The 22,535-nt window shown below is 47.1% G+C and overlaps 1 protein-coding gene across 2 annotated transcripts in view; it reads left to right on the plus strand.

Moving 5' to 3' along the window:
* FUS (FUS RNA binding protein) overlaps positions 1–22,535 on the plus strand; it is a 100,109-nt gene that overhangs the window by 14,791 nt on the left and 62,783 nt on the right. For both annotated transcript variants that reach the window (XM_030208809.1, XM_030208810.1), the window contains exon 4: positions 5,506–5,647. In XM_030208809.1, coding sequence (XP_030064669.1) covers positions 5,506–5,647 — 142 coding nt within the window. The remainder of the gene's footprint in view (positions 1–5,505; positions 5,648–22,535) is intronic.

Consider the following 22,535-nt stretch of genomic DNA (forward strand, 5'->3'; position numbering starts at 1 on the left):
CAACCTTCAGCTTCTACCTCTACAGGTAGACGATTTTTTGGGGGAAGGAGGACTGTTCCCTTCTCTTCTGGTAAGCGTAGGTACAATCCTCCTTCTCGACAGCCTGCGGCCCAGGCTAAGCCCCAGTGCGCTCGCTCTCGTCAGCAGCGTGCGCCTCAGCAAGGCCCCTCGGATCCCCAGCAAAAGCAAGGGACGAGCTTTTGACTTGCTCCAGCAGAGCATAGCCAACATCCAAGTGTCAGTGCCGGGCGACCTGCCGGTCGGAGGGAGGTTGAAAGCTTTTCACCAAAGGTGGCCTCTCATAACTTCCGATCAGTGGGTTCTCCAAATAGTCCGGCAAGGATACACCCTCAATTTGGCCTCAAAACCTCCAAATTGTCCACCGGGAGCTCAGTCTTACAGCTTCCAGCACAAGCAGGTACTTGCAGAGGAACTCTCCACCCTTCTCAGCGCCAATGCGGTCGAGCCCGTGCCATCCGGGCAAGAAGGGCTGGGATTCTATTCCAGGTACTTCCTTGTGGAAAAGAAAACAGGGGGATTGCGTCCCATCCTAGACCTAAGGGCCCTGAACAAATATCTGGTCAAGGAAAAGTTCAGGATGCTTTCCCTGGGCACCTTTCTCCCCATGATTCAGGAAAACTATTGGCTATGCTCTCTGGACTTGAAGGACGCCTACGCACACATCCCGATACTGCCAGCTCACAGACAGTATCTGCGATTTCAGCTGGGCACACGTCACTTCCAGTACTGTGTGCTACCCTTTGGGCTCGCCTCTGCGCCCAGTGTGTTCATGAAGTGCTTGGCTGTAGTAGCAGCGGCACTTCGCAGGCTGGGGGTACACGTGTTCCCATATCTCGACGATTGGCTGGTGAAGAACACATCCGAGGCAGGAGCTCTACAGTCCATGCAGATGACTATTCGCCTCCTGGAGCTACTGGGGTTTGTGATAAATTATCCAAAGTCCCATCTTCTCCCAGTGCAGAAACTAAAATTCATAGGAGCTCTGCTGGATTCTCGGACGGCTCGCACCTATCTCCCAGAGACGAACGCCAACAACTTGTCCATCGTCTCGCGGGTGCGAGCGTCCAAGCAGATCACAGCTCGGCAGATGTTAAGATTGCTGGGCCACATGGCCTCCACAGTTCATGTGACTCCCATGGCCCGCCTTCACATGAGATCTGCCCAATGGACCCTAGCTTCCCAGTGGTTTCAGGCTGCTGGGGATCTAGAAGACGTGATCCACCTGTCCACGAGTTTTCTCAAATCCCTGTATTGGTGGACGATTTGGTCCAATTTGACTCTGGGACGTCCTTTCCAAATTCCTCAGCCACAAAAAGTGCTGACCACGGATGCGTCTCTCCTGGGGTGGGGAGCTCATGTCGATGGACTTCACACCCAAGGAAGCTGGTCCCTCCAGGAACGCGATCTGCAGATCAATCTTCTGGAGTTACGAGCGGTCTGGAACGCTCTGAAGGCTTTCAGAGATCGGCTGTCCCACCAAATTATCCAAATTCAGACAGACAACCAGGTTGCCATGTATTACATCAACAAGCAGGGGGGCACCGGATCTCGCCCCCTGTGTCAGGAAGCCGTCAGCATGTGATCTGGGCTCGCCGTCACGGCATGGTACTCCAAGCCACATATCTGGCAGGCGTAAACAACAGTCTGGCCGACAGGTTGAACAGGATTATGCAACCTCACGAGTGGTCGCTCAATTCCCGTGTAGTGCGACAGATCTTCCAGGTGTGGGGCACCCCCTTGGTAGATCTCTTCGCATTTCGAGCCAACCACAAAGTCCCTCAGTTCTGTTCCAGGCTTCAGGCCCACGGCAGACTGGCATCGGATGCCTTCCTCCTGGACTGGGGGGAGGGTCTGCTATATGCTTATCCTCCCATACCTCTGGTGGGGAAGACTTTGTTGAAACTCAAGCAAGACCGAGGCACCATGATTCTGATTGCTCCTTTTTGGCCGCGTCAGATCTGGTTCCCTCTTCTTCTGGAGTTGTCCTCCGAAGAACCGTGGAGATTGGAGTGTTTTCTTACCCTCATCACACAGGACGAAGGGGCGTTTCTGCATCCCAACCTCCGGTCCCTGGCTCTCACGGCCTGGATGTTGAGAGCGTAGACTTCGCCTCTTTGGGTCTGTCAGAGGGTGTCTCCCGCATCTTGCTTGCTTCCAGGAAAGATTCCACTAAGAGGAGTTACTTCTTTCTGTGGAGGAGGTTTGCCGTCTGGTGTGACAGCAAGGCCCTAGATCCTCGCTCTTGTCCTACACAGACCCTGCTTGAATACCGTCTGCACTTGTCTGAGTCTGGTCTCAAGACCAACTCTGTAAGGGTTCACCTTAGTGCGATCAGTGCATACCATTACCGTGTGGAAGGTAAGTCGATCTCAGGACAGCCTTTAGTTGTTCGCTTCATGAGAGGTTTGCTGTTGTCAAAGCCCCCTGTCGAGCCTCCTACAGTGTCATGGGATCTCAATGTCGTTCTCACCCAGCTGATGAAACCTCCTTTTGAGCCACTGAATTCCTGCCATCTGAAGTACTTGACCTGGAAGGTCATTTTCTTGGTGGCAGTTACTTCAGCTCGTAGAGTCAGTGAGCTTCAGGCCCTGGTAGCTCAGGCCCCTTACACCAAATTTCATCATAACAGAGTAGTCCTCCGCACTCACCCTAAGTTCTTGCCAAAGGTTGTGTCGGAGTTCAATCTGAACCAGTCAATTGTCTTGCCAACATTCTTTCCCCGTCCTCATTCCTGCCCTGCTGAACGTCAGCTGCACACATTGGACTGCAAGAGAGCATTGGCCTTCTATCTGGAGCGGACACAGCCCAACAGACAGTCCGCCCAATTGTTTGTTTCTTTTGATCCCAACAGGAGGGGAGTGGCTGTGGGGAAACGCACCATATCCAATTGGCTAGCAGATTGCATTTCCTTCACTTACGCCCACGCTGGGCTGGCTCTTGAGGGTCATGTCACGGCTCATAATGTTAGAGCCATGGCAGCGTCGGTAGCCCACTTGAAGTCAGCCACTATTGAAGAGATTTGCAAAGCTGCGACGTGGTCATCTGTCCACACATTCACATCTCATTACTGCCTGCAGCAGGATACCCGACGCGACAGTCGGTTCGGGCAGTCAGTGCTTCAGAATCTGTTCGGGGTTTAGAATCCAACTCCACCCCCCTAGGCCCATGTTTTTTCTGTTCCAGGCTACACTCTGTTAGTTGGATAAATTGTTAGGTCAATCTCAGTTATGTCCTCGCCGTTGCGAGGCACAATTGACCATGGTTGTTGTTTTGAGTGAGCCTGGGGGCTAGGGATACCCCATCAGTGAGAACAAGCAGCCTGCTTGTCCTCGGAGAAAGCGAATGCTACATACCTGTAGAAGGTATTCTCTGAGGACAGCAGGCTGATTGTTCTCACAAACCCGCCCGCCTCCCCTTTGGAGTTGTGTCTTCCCTTGTCTTTGTCTTGCTACATATGAGACTGTCCGGCACGAGCCGGTTTCGGGCGGGAAGACGGCCACGCATGCGCGGTGCGTATCGGCGCGCGAGGGCTAGCAAAGCATTTTGCTAAGTGAAGATTCCGATTGGAGGGGCTGCCGTGGACGTCACCCATCAGTGAGAACAATCAGCCTGCTGTCCTCAGAGAATACCTTCTACAGGTATGTAGCATTCGCTTTTTCTCAGTGGAGGAGGGTGACTAGTGGAGTGCCCCAAGAATTTTCTGGGACCAATGCTATTCAACATTTTATTAATGATCTGGAAATGGGAATGATGAATGGGGTGACTTAAATTTGCAGACAACACAAAACTATTCAAAGTTGTAAAACGCACGAGGCTTGTTAAATTGCAGAAAGACTGGGCGTCTAAATGGCAGATTGAGCTTTAATGTGGACAAGTGTGACGTGATGCACATTGGGAAGAATAATCCAGATCTTAGTTTCTTTGGTGCTACGTTCTACCCTAGGAGTTAGAACCCAAGAAAAAGATCTAAGTGTCTTTGTGGATAAGCTGAAATCCATTACCCAGTGTGTGGCGGCGACCAAAAAAAAGCAACCAGTGCTAGGAATTATTAGGAAAGGGATAGAAAATAAGATTATAAATATTACTATGTCTGTTTCACTCCATGGTGTGACCACACCTTGAGTATTGTGTGCAGTTCTGGTCGCTGTATCTTTAAAAAAAATATATATATAGCAGAATTAGAAAAATTCTAAGAAGGGCCCCCCAAATGATTAAGGAGGATGGAACTCCTCTCATGAGAAATGGTTTAAGAGGTTAGGACTCTAGCCTAGAAGAGAGATGGCTGAGGCGATACGATAAAAGTCTAGAAAATACTGAATGGTGTGGAACAACGGGTAAATGTAGATTGATTTTTATACTCTTTCAAACGTACAAAGACTAGGAAACACACAAGTTACATGGTATAAATTTTTAAACGAACAGGAGGAAATGTATTTTTTCTCTGAACGAGTAGTTGAGTTCTGGAACTCATTGCCATCAGTTAGTGTATCTGGGTTTAAAAAAGGGTTGTACAAGTTCCCGGAAGAAAAGTCCGTAGTCTGTTGATATATGAAATGGGGAAAGCCACTGCTTGTCCCTGGGATCATTATGAATATTGCTGTTGGGTATTTGTGACCTGAATTGGCCACTGTTAGAAGCAAGATCCTGGGCCAGATGCTTTGACTCCTGATGCAGGTGTCGTTTGCTGAAACAGGGCTCTTAGAGTCTGAGCTCATAAATACATTTAAACATGTCTCTTATTACTATTCTTGTATTTAATCCTCAGTTGGACTTATTACCTATTTTGGATTTTTGTGGTAATACGTAACTTTTTATCCTTTTCTTCTCTGGAGTCCTTGTTTTCTGTTTGTTATGGAAGACTATTAACCCACCCCTACTTTTTGTGTATTGTGAACTTAGAGAGCCATATTTGATTTAGCTGGCCAAATTCCTTTGGAAACTGTTTAAATACTGTCTCTTCTCTAGCTGTTTTGGTGCCATTGAACGGAAATGGAACAAAAAATACCCCTTTGGATTATTACTATTTTTTTTTACTCTTGAATCTTCCTAGATTGATACCTTGCATATCACCTGTAAAATCTCGCTTTTTGGGACAGTGCATCTTCGTTCTCTCTGGTTTATATGAAAGGCAGTGGCAGATGAAAATGACTTGCCCGATTTCCTTGATTTCAGTCCACTACTCTAACCACAAGGCTGTGCCATTGAAAAAGCATGTGGTTACTCCAAGGAGTTCACTAAACCTTGGGTTACTCAAGTCACTGCTCACTCTGCTGCCATACTTTTTTTTTCCCACTATGCTACTTCTGAAGAAATAAAGCAGACAGGGAGGAACGTGCACATATGAATTCTGTGAGCCATGTCCTGCTTGTTTCTTTTTATACAAACATTCTCTAACAATGTCCTTAATATAGCATGCACTTGAAATAAATGGCTGTTGGGTTATATTCTGAATAAAGCACTAAACTCCCTTTAAAAATTTCACAGCTGGATACAACACTTCATCCACACAACAAGGGTATGGAACTTCCAGTTACGGAAATACCCAGACATCTCAGGCCTCCTATGGACAGCAGTCTTCTTACCCCAGCTACAGTCAGCAGCCAACAGGTAGCACCACCACTGGAAGGTAAGAGCTTTGCATTTGCTGTATCTGAAGTGTGACTAGCAGTCATGTCCTTTGTATAGGTCTTTATTATTCTCATGAGTATTTTTGTTGGCTTTGATTGAGGTCACAAAGAATGCATTGTCAAAGCAAAGCTACACTAAAGCATTGACTATAGTGCAATCCCTGCTACTGAGTTAGGTTATTGCAGTGTTCTCTGTGTAGGGCTGCTGGCTTAATATAAAATGAAATTTCAGATTGTTCCGAATGCTGTAGCTAGGCTGGTAGTGGGAGGAAAACAGTGGGAGAGTGCTCACCTGCTGTTAGGTAGACTAAATCTGTGTTTTCCAAGGCCAGTCCTGGATTTCCCTTTGCCAGTCAGGTTTTCAGGATATACACAATGAATATGCATGAACTTGATTTGCATGCATTGTCTCCATTATATGCATGTCTTTCATGTGTATTCACTGTGGATATATTGAAAACCTGACTGGCTATGGATGCTCCATGGCCAGACTTGGGGAAACACTGGACTAAATGACTTCCTATAAATGTACGATGGATAAGTTTAGTATTTAACCAGAAACCCATTGCACATTAGATACATAGGATGTAAAATTACATAATTCCTTAAATACGAGCTACAGTATTTAAGAGGGTTATTTGGAGATCCAAAGCTTCTAGTGTGTTAAGCCCTGTGTGGTGGAACCTTTTTCTGGTAGGTTTAAGAATGGAAACTTAGCGTATAGGCATTCCTTGTCATCAAGCAGATGAAGCCATTACGTATGGGTTGTGTCCATCAACCAGCAGGGGGAGAGAGAGAGCACTCAACTTTTCGCAGTGCCTCATGGCCAGCTAGCTCCACTGCCTCTTCAGTATTCTCTATCTCCCCAAGCAGGGTGGCTGCAGCTTCTTCAAGCTCCATCAAAAATCTGCCTGGGGGTGACTCCTGGCTTGCCAGTTGTTAGCCGGGGTGTTAGAGGCTATAGCAGCTTCACTTTGAAGGCACATAGGTCAGCCCTTTCCCTGCCTTACCCGTGCCCCCGTGGATGTGGACATATTAGCTTGCTTTTCCCTGTCCTTTCCCACTCAGTGGATGCAGGCACATTGGTTCGCCTTTCCCTGCCTTTCCCACTTACCTGAGCCTCCGGGGTGTTTTTATTTACCTCTTTTGCCTCTGCTTTCCTCACAGCGTTAAAAAAAAAAAAAAAAAATTCCTTAGCGTCCCTCCGGACCGGACCAGGATTGGACTGATAGGTTGTGCACGCCTACCAGCAGGTGGAGACTGAGAATAAACTGTGACTCTAGAGAGCCAATAAGGTCATGTGACCCTAGCCTCAGTATTTTCTCAGTCTCCCAGCAGGTAGGAAGCGAGCCCGTCTCTCTCTTTCTCTTTCTCTTTTTTTTAGAAGTTAATAATAACAACAATGCTGCTGCTTCTTCTGTGCCTATGAATTCTCTGTTAGACGCTGGTCGGATAGAGATTTCTTTTCCTTTCTTTCTTTTACAGCCTCTGGGGGTGTTAAACTCGGGTATCCCCGAGTCCCTCCCCCCTTCCTCCCCATCTCTCCCATACGTAGCTGGGAAGGGCTACCCTTTGTTTAGAAAGGTGTATGTCTTTGGGAGAAGCAGCCACTATAGCAAGTTAAAAGTACAAATATTTTTCCTTCCCCAGCGTTCCAACGAGCAAGCTGTTTAAAAAAAAAAAAAAAAAATCCCCAGGCTACTAATGAGCAGGCAGCTCTGTGTTATTCTTTTACTCTTCAGCAATTTTCTTTTTTAAGTCAGCTCCTTTAAAAAAAAAAAAAAAAACGATGTTGCTTTTTTGGGCGTAGAGAGCTCCATTATGCAAGAGACGCTGCAGCAGGTTTTTGTCTCCGCCGGAGTCTAATCGTTTTCGGCTCCGACTTTTTTTTTTTTTTCGGGGCTTTATCTAGTCTTTACTTCATCAGAATTTTTTCTTCCGTTTTCTTTAAAAAAAAAAATAAAATAAAGAAGACAAGGGCACAAAGTTTTTGTTTCTCGACGGGGCATAAAGGCGAGAAGCTTTGTTTTTCGACGGGGCATGTTTTTGTCAGCGCCGGAGTGTAACAGTTCTTGCGGAGTTACGCGTTTCTTTGGGAGCTCTTCGGGCGGCGTCAGCGCTTCCATATGTCTTCATTTTTGCCCTGTCCGTCGCGCCTGTTTTTTCTGCTCTCTGTTATTTCTTTCAATTGTGGTGCGGAAGGCCGCCATTTTGTTACCGCAGCTGCAGCTTCTCAGGCACAGCACTTCTCTGTTTTTTCTTTTTCTTCTACGGTGCAGAGAGAAACGAAAGCAGTGGAGTTTGACGAATCTCAGGAGATGGAAAATTTTATTTGTTTGCCTTGACCTGGTCTCCACATGTTCCAACAGGTATGGCTTTACGGATGTTTCAGGGGAGTCATTCACTATTTTCTTCATTTAAGGGACCTTCACATTCAGTTCCACAAATAAATCCATGGCTCGCCCAGATTTAGCCTGTTTTATACGGAAGGCTGGCTTGCTTGCCTTTGTCCTCACAATTTGCAAACAGTAGCTCTGCACAAATTATTTTAGGCTGCTTGCTCTGGTAACTGGGGTAATCTTGGTTTCTGGGTTCCCAGTGTTGGGGCTGTCTCATATTGCTATTTCTTTCTTTCTCTAGAGGGTATGTACATACTACACGTTTGTACATACTACGCGTTTGTACTTTCAGTTTTTACAGAGGCCAGGATTTCCAATTATAGGTAGCATATAATTTCCTGTGATCTTGACCTTCCGCAGAAGACCCCAGACCAATGGGAAAAGATCCCAATGCCTGATCGAAATGCCTAAATGCTGACCTTGAAGAGAAGACCGTCCTGCCCGAATGGACGAAGATAAGAAGGCCCCAGACTTGCCAGGAGACCGAAAACCATTCTGCCAGAACATAAGATAGAATCAGTCCTGCCAGAGAACAAGATTGAGTATTTTGAAATACCAGAGCACAGGAAAAATATTCCGGACGAATAGAATATGTCACAATGCCAACATAAGACAGAGTGCTCATAATAAATCGGTAGCCCCCAGGGAAACTTACTTGATCTGAGAGCAACTGACAGTCCCCTAGAGTGCCAAAATGCCACCCAGAGGAAAAGGTAAATGGCAACGTAAAGAGACCAGATGCTAGCCCTGGAAGCAAATCAAATGCCAATAGCAATGGAGGAAAAGTAAGTTTCCATGAAAAGAGACCACATTGTAATCCTGGAACGAAAAAACCGAAGGCCCCATAACCAACACACAAAGGTTAACACTGATAAAGAAGATTGGAAATGCTTCAGGACACTCAAAAAGAGAAAGAGCACGGAAGTGCAGCTGCAAAAGGCAATTGCCAAGGGAAAAACCTTGCCACCATGTCGCAGGTAACCCCGAAATGCATCCTGAAGACAATAAAAATTGCATCTCTCGGACTGTGGCAAGCCAGGTCTTTTTTTTTTTTTTTTTTTTTTTTTAAATAGCTAGGCGTCTAGGGTAGCATAACAATGGTGAACTTTTAGAGACTGAGTCTGAGAGAAATATGCAGAACAGATTCTGTCAGCCAAGGTGCTGCACGAAACTCCACAATGAGGAATCGAAGGAGTTGGTGATAAAGACTTGAGCCTTTAAAAGCGTGCTGGACGGCAATGAGAGTCCAAACAGGATGAAAGACACTTCCTTCTTAGGAACTAGAAAGTAAAAAATTGCATTCTGAAGAATCGAGCGAGGCCATGGTGTAAGGACCAAGAGCCCTTGTAGGGAGTTCCCTATGTTACCTGCCTTGCTGTGAAAGAGATAGGGAAAACTGGTGAAAGCCATCCGAGAGAAAGATGGCGAAGTGCAAGGCATAACTGTCTTAAATACACCACAAGAACCACTGGCCAGAGGAAACAAGAAGATGTGCCCTGTAAGAGTAGGGCCATGGACCAGTAGAAAAGAATGGTTTCCTGACATAAACAGGTGAAAGTGGCCTGCCACTATGATATTATGACAGAAAGGAAAACAAATGAGGACAACAGTATAAATATGCACCCATACAGCATCTGTCATACCAGAGAGAAAAAAGGCATAGCATTTGCTGACACCGAGGTAGCTATAGTGCTATATGCAGAAACTAGCCGCCAGACCCGCCAGAATTCTGAAGAAATATATAGAACAGAGTTCATACCAGAGAAGAAAGGTAAAGTACTTGCTAACCCAGAGTTAGCTATAGGTCCATATGCAGAAACCAGCCTTCAGGCACATACGATATCTGAAGAAATGTCTGAAAGTATAAAACACACCATGCAGCAAAATGCCTTAAGATGCTGCTTCTGTAAGAAAGTATAGTATAAGCACTAGAGGCTTAGCAAAAGAAACTATATGTTACCTGGAGATTAGTGTTGTTTAAAATTCCCTGTGACTCTAACCATGCTTGGGAATGCATAATTGATAAGCAGGACGGGGTCTTTCGTAGTTGCAATTTCTCGTTTCCCCTGTCTGGTCTCTTTATCTCTTACTCAGGTTAGTGCATGCTGTCCACCTGGCACAGGCATCCATCCAGCCTTGCTAAGTAGGACGGCGTCTTTGGTAGTTGTAGTTTTCTCCGATTTCAGTCTCTGTGCCTTAACGACATTGTCAGACCATGGAGTGACAGGGAGTTAGTCTTCTTCGCCAGATAGTCCGAGATCTTCTGGTTTCTTACTGTCTTCAGACAGTGCTTTTAGTAGTCTTGGCTTCAGCTAGGAGAGTAGGTTCTGCAAGTTTCTTTCGTGCAGGTTTCCGTTTTTTCTTTTTGGAATTTTTTTTCCAAGGAGTAAGAACGTCTATGTAGGCAGTACTTCTGCATCTGGGTACTTCTTTTCTATCTACCGTACTTTCCTATTTTCATCTTTTCCCATCACTTTTTTCTTATTGGTCTGGGGTCTTCTGCGGAAGGTCAAGATCACAGGAAATTATATGCTACCTATGAAAAGAGCTCTTATTTATTTAGAGAGCTGTTACAAGCTATTTGGTTCTTCTTTTTGGTCCTTCTGCTCAGTTGGAGTGAGGTTTTTTTTTAGTTGTTTCGGCCTCACTATATCTCAACAGATTATGGAATTCATATCCTCTATTTGTCTGCTCACTGGGGTACCATCTCTGGAGAGTGTTTCACTTATCTTACTTCTTGGTGCCCTAGGTGCTCATGTTGGAAGGTGCCATTTTGGGCTTAGCTTTATTTTGTTTTAATTGATATGCACTCTACATGTTCATTGTCGCCAGGAGGCGATTTATGCAACTCGCATATTCTTAGCGGCTTTGATAGGGTCCCTCCCTTAAGATTACTGCTTTGGTACGTCCCATCAGTCCAATCCTGGTCCGGTCCGGAGGGACGCTAAGGAAGGAGAAATTAGATCTTACCTGCTAATTTGCTTTCCTTTAGTCCCTCCGAACCAGGCCCCTCCCATATTTCGGCATCTTTTCAATGGAATATTAAAAAAAAAAAAAAAAAAAAAAAAAGAATGACAAGCTGCTAGTATATATGGAACTTTAGGTGGCCCATGCCACGTCTCTGGTCGGAGTTGCTGGTGGCCTCAGTGGCTGGTATATATGTGTAGGTATATGTCTATATCTTTATATGTGGGTATGTATATATGTATCTATATATAAAACTTTAAGAGGGCCATGCCACTTCTCTGGTGAGAGTTGTTGGGGGTGCCCAGTTCCTGGTATATAGATAACACTTTAAGGGGTCATACCACTTCTCTGGTGAGAGTTGCGGGAGACCTATAAGACAACTGAGTGTTGCGGGAGACCTATAAGACAACTGAGCCATACCACTTCTCTGGTGAGAGTTGTTAGTGAGCTCTAATACCTAAGGGGCCATACCACTTCTCTGGTGAGAGTTGTTAGTGAGCTCTAATACCAAGGGGCCATACCACTTCTCTGGTGAGAGTTGTTAGTGAGCTCTAATGCCTAAGGGGCCATACCACTTCTCTGGTGAGAGTTGCTGGTGAGCTCTAATACTTGGCATTGCCGAGTGATTTGTGGCTGCTAGAATTCCATACGGCACAGAAGCTTATCTTTCTCTCTTTTCTGCTTTGTTAGTCAAATACTGAGGCTAGGGTCACATGACCAGGGCTCTTATTGGCTCTCTAGAGTCACAGTTTTTTCTCAGTCTCCACCTGCTGGTAGGCGTGCACAACCCATCAGTCCAATCCTGGTCCGGAGGGACTAAAGGAAAGCAAATTAGCAGGTAAGATCTAATTTCTCCTTAGTCTCGTCGCACTTTAGCGCAGCGATCTTGGAAAAAAGGTTTGTTTTTTTCCTTGAGATTCTTCTGCAGGACCGGAGCTGTGATACTCGGTCTAGTGAGGTAAGAGAGTTTTTCCGACTCCTCCGGGGTGGGCCCGCGAACTGCCTTTCTCAGGCGAGAGGGTATCCGGGTTCACCCATACCTAGACGACTGGCTCATCAGAGCAGACTCAGAAAAAGAGAGTCATCTAGCTACAGCCAGAGTGGGTTCAGTCCTTCAATCTCTGGGCTGGGTCGTCAATATTGCCAAAAGTTACCTGACCCCCTCGCAATCTCTAGAATATTTGGGGGCCAGGTTCGACACAGCCTCGGGCTATGTTTTTCTTCCCGAGCAAAGGCGGTGCAAGCTTCAGAATCAGGTCCGTCTGCTCCTGAGGATGCCATTGTCCAGCTGTTGGGATCGATGACGGCCACCTTGGAAGTGGTGCCATGGGCGACAGCGCACCCGAGACCTCTACAGTATTCTCTACTTCAGCGATGGTCTCCAGTATCTCAGGATTATCAGTGCAGACTTTCTTGGCTCCCTGCGGCCCGCCTCAGTATGGAGTGGTGGCTCTCGGACAGCATGTTGCGGCGGGGAATGCCGCTGGCGCTCCTCTAGTGGTGACAGATGCCAGCCTGAAGGGCTGGGGCGCACATTGCCAGGGGAAGCATGCCCAGGGTCTGTGGACGCCCGACGAGTCGGAGTGGTCTATCAACCGCCTGGAGTTGAAAGGGGTGTTTCTGGCTCTTCTGGCCATTCAAGTGACCCTGGAAGGATTGGCTGTCCGAGTGATGTCGGACAACACGACAGCAGTGGCCTACATAAATCGACAAGGCGGCACTCAGTGCAGAGCTCTAGCCGCGCAGGCCAAACAAATTTGCCACTGGGCCGAGCTGCATCTACAGTCCCTGTCAGCAGCTCACATTGCAGGTCAGAGCAACGTGCAAGCCGACTAAGCAGGCATCAGATCGATCCAGCGGAGTGGGAACTAGCAGACGATGTATTCCTGCAGATATGTGCCAAATGGGGCAAGCCAGTGATGGATCTTATGGCGACCAGTTCCAATGCCAAAGTCCCGTGCTTCTTCAGCAGACGGAGGGATCCTCGCTCTGCCGGGTTGGATGCCTTGGCTCAACCCTGGCCCCTGGGCTTGCTGTATGTCTTCCCTCTGTGGCCCTTGATAGGGCGAGTGCTCCTGCGGATTCGGCTGCATCCAGGAGAAGTGGTGCTCATCGCCCCGGATTGGCCCAGAAGGCCTTGGTATGCGGACCTCCGACAGATGCTGTTGGAGACTCCCTTTCCGTTACCTCTGGTTCCGCACCTGTTGTCACAGGGTCCAGTGGCCATGGAGGACGCCTGCCACTTTGGTCTTATGGCATGGCGATTGAGAGGGCGCAATTGAGAGATAAAGGCTACTCAAATAAGGTAATTTCCACTCTCCTGCAGGCCCGTAAGCGCTCCACTTCCGTGGCTTATGCCAGGATTTGGCACCAGTTTGAAGTCTGGTGTGTTTCATGAGCGCTTTCTCTGTTGTGGGCTCCTGTCTCGCCGATTCTGGACTTTTTGCAGGATGGTGTACACAAAGGCTTGGCCTATAATTCCCTGTGGGTGCAAGTGGCAGCATTGGCTTCCCTGCGTGGCAAGGTTGAAGGCGTGTCCTTAGCTGCTCATCCAGATGTGGCACGGTTTCTTAGAGGGGTGCTTCGGCTCCGTCCTCCCTTGCGGGCACCTTGTCCAGCTTGGAACCTGGGGTTAGTATTGAAGTCCCTTCAGGGGGCTCCCTTTGAGCCGCTTCGGCGTGCTTCAGAGAAAGATTTGACACTGAAGGCCGTCTTTTTAGTGGCTATTACTTCGGCGAGAGGGATGTCAGAGCTCCAGGCGCTGTCCTGTAGAGACCCTTTTCTGCAATTTTCAGAGTCAGGGGTCACGGTTCGGACTGTGCCTTCCTTCATGCCTAAGGTGGTTTCAGCGTTTCACCTAAACCAGCCTGTTTTTCTTCCCTCCTTTGTTGAGGAGGAGTTTCCAGATTCATTTGGGCAGTTGCACCTTTAGGATGTGCGCAGGGCTCTGTTGCAGTGTCTGCGAATTACAAATTCTTTCAGGACCTCTGATCATCTTTTTGTGCTGTTTGCCAGTCCTCGCAGAGGGTCTTCAGCGTCTAAAGCCACTATTGCCCGTTGGCTCAAAGAAGCTATCTTTTCAGCATATCTGCTGTCTGGCCGGGCTCCGCCTGAAGCCTTTAAGGCACATTCCACAAGAGCGATTTCCTCTTCCTGGGCGGAAACTGGAGCACTATCTCTTCATTAGATTTGCAGTGCTGCAACCTGGGCTTCTAAGCTCTCTTTCGCCCGACATTACAGGCTGGATGTGGCTGCCAGGAGGGATGCGTGTTTTGGAGCACAGGTGCTAGCGCGTGGTGTGGCTTGTTCCCACCCTATTTAGGGATTGCTTTGTTACATCCCATACGTAATGGCTTCATCTGCTTGATGACAAGGAAGGGAAAATTAGGTTCTTACCATGATAATTTTCTTTCCTTTAGTCATAGCAGATGAACCCATGAGCCCTCCCTGTATGATTCTCTATTGCAGTGATTCTGATTTTAGGTGCTGTTCTTGTTTCCTGAAGTTATATTCCTTCCTTGGGGAGTCGGAAAACAGTCTTCAGGATTCTTGTTACAGTTATAGGAGGATGAGTTCATTCCCTCCAGTTCATGTTTTGGGAGGATGAGTTTATTCCCTCTGGGAGGATGAGTTTATTCCCTCCAGGAGGATGAGTTTATTCCCTCCTTTTTGGAGTTCATGCCCTCGTTAAGGGGCCATCGTTCGCTTAGAGGGAAGTTCATGTTATTCCCATTGCGGTTTGCCATACTGCTTAGGAAGCTTCAAATACTGAAGAGGCAGTGGAGCTAGCTGGCCATGAGGCACTGAGAAAAGTTGAGTGCTCTATCTCCCCCTGCTGGTTGATGGACACAACCCATACGTAATGGCTTCATCTGCTATGACTAAAGGAAAGAAAATTATCATAAGAACCTAATTTTCCCTTCCTCGTCCTTCCAGACCAGTCCATATGCTTTATGTTCTTGCTAGCAGGTGAAAACTGCACACTTCTGGCTATGACATCACCTTACACGTATATGCAGACTTCCTTAGCCAGTAGTTCTCAGTCTGTGGCAAATGGTACATGAACTACCCTGTGCAGCCTGGCAGAGGTCTGGTAGGCAATTTTTTTGACTCCTAAAATTCAGGAAAATTTGGAGCTGGTGGTAATGTTAAAGCTTACTGATGCTACACCTGGGTGTCCAGGGGCCCTCATTCAGACCGTGGGTCTTCAGAGGTTGTTGGCTGCCTTACTTTTGGGAAGGAGGCTGTTGCGTTCTCACTCTGGGGAGCGTCCAGTGGACAGTGCTGAAGCTCTTGAAGTTTAAGGCAGCCTAAGGAGGAGAGGGATATCCAGGTGGGGGAGGTAGGGAGGAGGAGCAGTGATCTCTACAGAGTTCTGCGGTTGCTGCAGGTCACAGTTCAGCCATGTTAGCTCAAACAGAATGAAGTTGGCGCAGTCGTGTGCTGTAGCTGCCTGTCTGGCATGGCCACAAAAAGACACCTAACATAAAAGTTAGCCTGAGACTTCAGAGTCTACCCAGAGTTGGCCAGAGACCTCTAGGAGATGCAAGCAGCTTGGTCCCTGGTGATATCTGTGTAGGTAGACAGAACCTCAGGCTAAGTTTGCATGTTATAGGACCAGTGCTCAAGAATAACAAAAGAAACAAGACAAAGTCTTCAAAAGAATTCACACCTCCTAGATACTAGGGAGATATGAGATCAAACGGATCAAATTCTGGAACAGGAAAATGCTGGATATAGACAGAGGAAGACATAAACTGATATTCCACACACAACCTGGACACTTATGTCTACACACCCCACTCAGACTATTCACTCACACAAGAGGACACAGAGCGACAGGCAGACACTGACACACACAGAAGCAGCTCTGTAGTAACTTTGTTCCAAGTACTGTATATCTGTAAAGCTTATTTCTATATAAAATACATTTTTTCAAGTCACACCTGTACGTTGTATTATTGTGCTACAAGCCCCATTGCCTCTGGGAAGTGAACCAAGAACCAAAGAATAAGAACATTATACACAGGATCTCTCTCCAAAATTGTGCTGTTGATGCACTAGGTCTTCTGTATGAAGAAGGCTTTTGGGACAGGAACTAAGTCTTTTATGGACCTAATGTTAGCCTCTGGAGAGGGATGACCAAGGTGGTTCTTGATAAGAATTTTGATAAGGTAGGTTTGGTTGAGTCAGCAGGATCCTTGGAACAGGTTAGGTACTCCACCGAACCTCGGGTGGACCAGGAAGAGGATGTATTTTCAGAGGAAGAGGCTCCCCCAATGAAGATTCTACAATTCCTTGTCATCAGCAGCAGATGAATCCATTAACTGATGGATTCTGTCCGCCTACCAGCAGATGGAGATAGAGAACACTGAAAAACCATAGTGCTCTATGGACGGCTAGCTCCATCTGCCTTCAGTATTACTCTTATCTCCTAGCAGGTGTGGATGTAGCTTGATCATCTCCTGGAAAAATTCTGCCTGGAGTGGCTCCTGTGCTTTTGCCAGTTGAAGCAGGGGTGTTGTGCCTGGTGGTGCCCACTTTGAAGGCATATAGGTTCGCCCTTTTCCTGCCTTACCCGTCCCCCTGCCTACTGGAGTACCTCTATTGCTGCCTGCCTCCAACTTTCCCCACAGCGTTTAAAAAAAAAAAAAAAAAAAAAATGGAATACGCATTGGTTCTGCGTGGCTATTCTGAGGCTATTTTCCACGTGCAGCTTGACCGGAGCTCGTTTGACTCTGTCTTTTGAGGTGAAAGTGCTGCCCAACTCCTCTGGGGAGGTCCTGCGGATGCCGTTCCGATCGGGGTAAGTTTTGGCGCGGATGCCGTTCCGATCGGGGTAAGTTTTGGCGCGAAGCCGCCATTTTACTTATATAATTCCGTCCGGTCGGACGATGGCTGCTGAAGCAGTTAAATGCTGCTCCCGTTGTGGTAAATGTAGATCAGCAGCGGGGTTCTGTAAGACGTGCTCTTTAAACGCTAGAGCTGGTACTTTTTCTTTTTCAGCTGTGGCTCTGTGTCCTTGGTTTCCCTGTGGCCATGTTGATCACTTGCTCCCGCAGTGCCTCGGTCGTCATCTTCAGGGCTCCTAATGGCAGAAAAGTCCCATGATACACTTGCTACGTGCAGCAGGGATGTGGCAAGGTCTGCAGAACCAGAACAGCGTCTGCACCCTCTCACTCCTACTTCCCTTCCTCAAAGAAACTAAATAACAATGATAAAAGCATGTTTTCCAGAAGTCGAGCAGCACTTTCCCTGTCAAAGGGAAACCAGCTAATCAGCCTCTCAATGCAGGTAGTTCATTGTCCGTGTCTTTCGTACCTAGTAAACCTAACTGCTCTTCCTGCTCTGAAGGACGCACCTCTTTCTAAACAGTGTAAATCCAGTTAAAGCATGTCCGTCTCACCCCAGCAGATGTCTGCCCATCTTCTCACCCTACCACAGACTCTGCAAGCTGGATCAGACCAGTGGTTCATCTAGCCCAGTATCCTGCTTCCAGCAGTGGCCAATTCAGGCTCATCTAGTCTCTTCAGGAATTCCCATTGGATCTGTAGTTCAGCTGTTCACACCGTTGCATTCTCACATCTGGGTGATGTCATCCAACAGAGCTCAGCATGGGCACTGACGAGTATTAGAAGTTTCTAGCACCATCCCACTGTGCATGTGCTGGTGCCTTCCCACCCGAAGCTTGAGCGTGGGTCCCTCAGTCATTTTACCCACAGCACGTGTCATCTTGTTCTCATTTCATTGCGTGTTTTTTCTCTCTATTGCAGTGCCTTCCCTTGCAGGTATTTCTGATTTGTTTTTCCAAATTTTATTTTATTTTACTTTCCTTTAATTATTGTAGTTTTTCGGCATTTAAGGTTTCCCTTCGTTTTTGAGTGGCTAAGCAGTGTAGGCTGGAGCACAGACCCCAGTTTGAAAGCTGCCCCTTTTTACTGAGGAGTTCAGTCTTTCTGCAATTCTTTTCTCGATGTCCTAGAAGACCCCCTGTGGCTTCAAGAGGTGCACCCAATGTAATAGAACAATTTCTGTGACTGACCTGCACTCTTGGTGCCTTGGGCCTGACCATGAGTCTCTGTTTAAAAATGCAGTTGAGGGCAGGTCCAACAGGAGAAATCTTTTGGCTCCTCGAAGGTCAGTACCTCATCAGCACCAGAAGCATCTACCTTGATGACTGCCAAGACTTCAATATCCACTGGGAGTGCACTGATATCGAGAAGATCTTCTCTCTCAGCATCAGGCTCTGAGAGCAGGCCCTGGGACCAGTTAGCATCGAATCCATCTCCGAGGACTTGTTCGGGTTTGATGTCATCCTTGGCACCGAAGGACCGCAATGCTGAGCATAGGGGGAAGCACAAGCATCGGTGTTTCTCGACACTCGATACCAGACGCACTGGGGCATCTACTTTTGCCAGTACTCGAAGTGTTGCCAGAGGGAGGGAGCCCTCTTTGGAAGAGTTGCTGGTTTCACAAGTTTCCGTGCAACCAGGTCTCCATTACCAATGCAGTACTGACGCTTCCTCAGGCTGCCTCTCTTTCCTGGGTCCCCCACCTTTTGCCAATGCTTTCCTTCAATGAGTGGTTCTAAGCCATCCTGCAGATGCTGCAGCTGCAAACTTCAGACATTGAGAGTGCTTGCGCCAACTGCGGATCAGTCCCATATTAATCCTGAGGCTTGGTCCATTCTTCTGTAGAGATCCTCAACACTGGCACCTTCAAAGGGTGTTGACATCAATTCATAAGGTACCCTTCTCGAGTCGGAGGGTAGGGCTGCACCTCATCAATCTCCACCTGGTGGGGTTTTTTTTTTTTTTTAAACTGGTTGTTAGAGAGATGGCTTCTGCCATACCGTTTCAGTTAGAGACAGAAGAAGAGCCTAGGGCAGAAATGTTAACTGTCATAGACTACGAGTCTCCTAAGGAAGGATGCACAAGAACTGGGAATCTCCCCTCTTGGTGCAGGTCGCACCAAAGAAGGTGGATATTCAGAATCTCATCCAGAAGTCTCCCAGATTCAAGAGAGCCCAGCTGCCTCGCCACTTTCTGGTGGTCAAATCTGCCCTAAAATAAGCTAGGAGTTCCAGGACTTGTGCCTTGGCGCCCACAGGTAGAGGGGCTTATACATTAGGCTTGTTTCTTATGAGCTCTACACGAGCCTATACTTCCAATCTTTGGTCTGTAGTACACTGTCTTGCGGATTCTCTCCCTCAGGAGCCTGCCGTAGAGCTTTGCCAGTTGGCCAGTAAGTAGCTGGAATGCAAAAAATATCCGGCCAGGGGCATGTAGAATTCTTCTGGTACAGCGTCCAGACTCTCCACCATGAGTGTGGGGATGCGCAGAGTCATGGCTGCGTGTGTCTGACCTAGAACCAGTGGTTCAGTAGAGGTTAGTGGCTGTACCTTGCTGAGATGACTATCTGTTAAGGTAGGAGATCACAAACCTCATAAAAACAAAAATAGATACCTGGTAATCTCCAGCTGCAGTCGCCTCTGTTTTTTTGAGTGGGCCTAAATGGCATCCCTACTGCTCTGAGGCCGTAGGTTTCCACTGCCTTCTCATTCTGCTCCGAACCCCCAGGCCAAGCAAGCTTGGCCTGGCTTTGCCAGTCCTGCTCCCAGAAGCCCTAGTCAAAGCAGAGGACGAGCTTTTGAAAGCTGTAGGAGAGCATAACTGTGCTGGAAGTAACTTAGGCGGCTTACCGGTAATGGGAAAGCAGAATTTTATACCTTGTAACCTCCAGCTGGTGGGTTCTTAAACTAGTTCATCTTGGTAACACTCACCATTGGTGACAAAAGACCATCAAATTGCTCACCAGGAGCTTTGTATATCAGCTCTCAGCACAAGCAGGTACTTAGAGGAAATCTCCACCTTCTACAGGCCAAACCTGTGCCACCAGGGGAAAGGTACTTCCTTGTGCCGAAGACCAGTTTGGGGGGGGGGGGGGGAGGAGAGATTTCATTTCATTCTAGACCTAAGGCCCCTGAACATATTCCTGGTCAAAGGAAAAGTTCAGGATGACTTCCCTGGGCACCCTTCTCCCCATGATCAGGAAAATTATGCTCTCTGGATGTGAAGGATTCCTATACCCATATTTCAATGCTTCCCAGTCACAGGAGGTATCTTCAGATAGGGAAATAACTATTACCAGTACCGTATTGTGCCATTTGGCCTCACACCAGCTTCCGTGGCATTCAGTGTCAGTAGCGGTGTATTTACGCATATAGGGAAGCACACGAACACTTCTAGTCTGGACAATTGGCTGGTCAAGAGCACGTCACAGGAAGGGGCAACAAAATCAGTGTGCCTAACTAAGGTTTGTCATAAACTACCCCAATTCCCAACTTCTCCTAGTCCAGTGATTAGTGTACATAGGAGCCCTGCTCAGTACATTGGGTGCTTGGGCTTTTCTCCAGCAAGCGAAGGCAGGCACCTTGACGGAACTGGCCTTGCAGGTTTAAAGCAGCAAGCAGATCACAGCTAGGCACATATTGAGATTAATTGGTCACATGGCCTCAACAGTGAATGTCGCTCCCATGGCACGGCTCCATTTTGAGAGCGGCCCAGTTGGATCTAGATTCTTAATGGTCTCTGGCAGCTGGGAATCTAGCAGATTCCACCAGAGCTAACTCATGCTCTTCTCTGGTGGACAGATTTAACTGTGAGACTACCATTCCAAATTCCTTTCCTTGGAAGGTATTGAAGGATGCATCCAACCTAGGATGGGGAGCTCATGTAAATGGACTTCACACCCAGGGAACTTGGTCTGCTCAGGAAGCGGATCTTCATATCAACTTCAAGTTGAGGGCCATTTGGAATGCTGTAAAGGCTTTTAGGGATTGAGAATAATTTGGTTCTCCAGCTAAACAACCAGGTGGTAGTGCTTGTATGGAATCCTACCCCTTGTGTCGAGAAACAGTGGGAATGTGGCAGTGGGCCCTCCTTCACAGAATGGTACTCCAGTCCACATACCTAACAGGAAAGGACAACTGCTTGGTGGATAGATTGGGCAGTAGTCTCAACATGGGCATAACCCATAAGATTGTCTGAGCACAGGGCACCCCCTTGGTGAATCTTATTGCCACTCATCTCATCAACAGTCCCCCAGTTCTGTTCCAGGCTCAGACCACACAGTAAACTAGGGTCAGATGCCTTCTCCTTCATTGGGGGAAGGAACTTCTGTGTTTGTATCCTCTAATATCTCACATAGAGAAGACTTTGATGAAACTCGAGCAAGACAAGAACTATGATCCTAATTGCGCCTTACTGGCCGAGAGGTTTGGTTTCCTCCTGGGGGTGTCTTCTGAAGATCCATGGAGATCAGAATATCTTCCGACCATCCTGCAGAACACGGGATCTCTTCATTCCAACCTCCAATTGCTGTCCCTCATGGTTTTTGATGTTGAGAATGTAGACTTTGAATCCTTAGACTTACTGAGGGAGTCTCTGCATTTTGCTGACTTTCGGGAAAGACTCTACTAAGAGGTGCTACTCATAAAGTGGAGAAGGTTTGCTGTCTGGTATGAGGGTAAGGCCTAGAATCCCCCTCACCTGCCCTATACAAAAACTGCTTGAATACCTCCTGCACCTTTCAGAGTTAGATGAACCCTTAGCGTTGGTTTATAAAGTGTAATCAGTGCTTATCACCGTGTGGGAGGTAAGCCCATCTGTCATGGAACGCCTAGCGCCCACCTGGGGCTAACCCTACAGCCACCTAGAGAGTTTGTCCCAATACTGCTCAGGCCCACTGCCACCTGTGCACTTGCTCTACTCAGGCATACCCTTCCTCCCACCTGTTGGGTTATGCTTGCCTTTGGGCAAGTCTCCCACCTGCTACTTAATTCCCCAGTGGTTTCTAAGGATACTGGGGCCACAATCCCAGAGGTCCCACAGTTCCCAGAAATACCCACAAACTAGAACACAAACCACCAGGATTCTTAGTGTAGGACAGCATAGTCAATAAGCTATATGTTTGTTTTTACAGTAAAACAGTGAATGTTGAAAAAAATAGGTGAAACAAGTACAGCAAGCAATAACAGATAAGATAATGTTGATCCTTGTTTTGCTCATCACTTGTTACTACCTGGGGAGACATTATTACTGTATCTAAATATTGGCTAGCTAAGACTACATAGGATATTTGTAGCAATTTGTAAGCAGTTGTTTTCAGTTTCCACCTGTGGATTGGAGAGCTTATACCCACACATGTGGACTGGTCTGGGGGGACTCGAGGAAAGAGAACTAGCAGGTAAGTGTTGCCATACTGGGGATAGACTGAAAATCCATCAAGCCCAGTATCCTGTTTTCAATAGTGGCCAATCCAGGTTGCAAGTACCTGGTGAAATCTTAGAACAGTAAAACATATTATAATGCTTGTCTTAGAAATAAGCAGTGGAGATCTTTCCATCTTTTTTTTTTTTTTTTTTTTTTTTTTTTTTTTTATTATTCAACAATTTTTATTGATTCAGCATTTTCAATACAACCTTTAATTCCAACATGTAACATATTAGATAACATACCAT

This window comes from Microcaecilia unicolor, chromosome 7 (genome assembly GCF_901765095.1).
Source record: "Microcaecilia unicolor chromosome 7, aMicUni1.1, whole genome shotgun sequence".
In the NCBI taxonomy this organism is placed as follows: domain Eukaryota; kingdom Metazoa; phylum Chordata; class Amphibia; order Gymnophiona; family Siphonopidae; genus Microcaecilia; species Microcaecilia unicolor.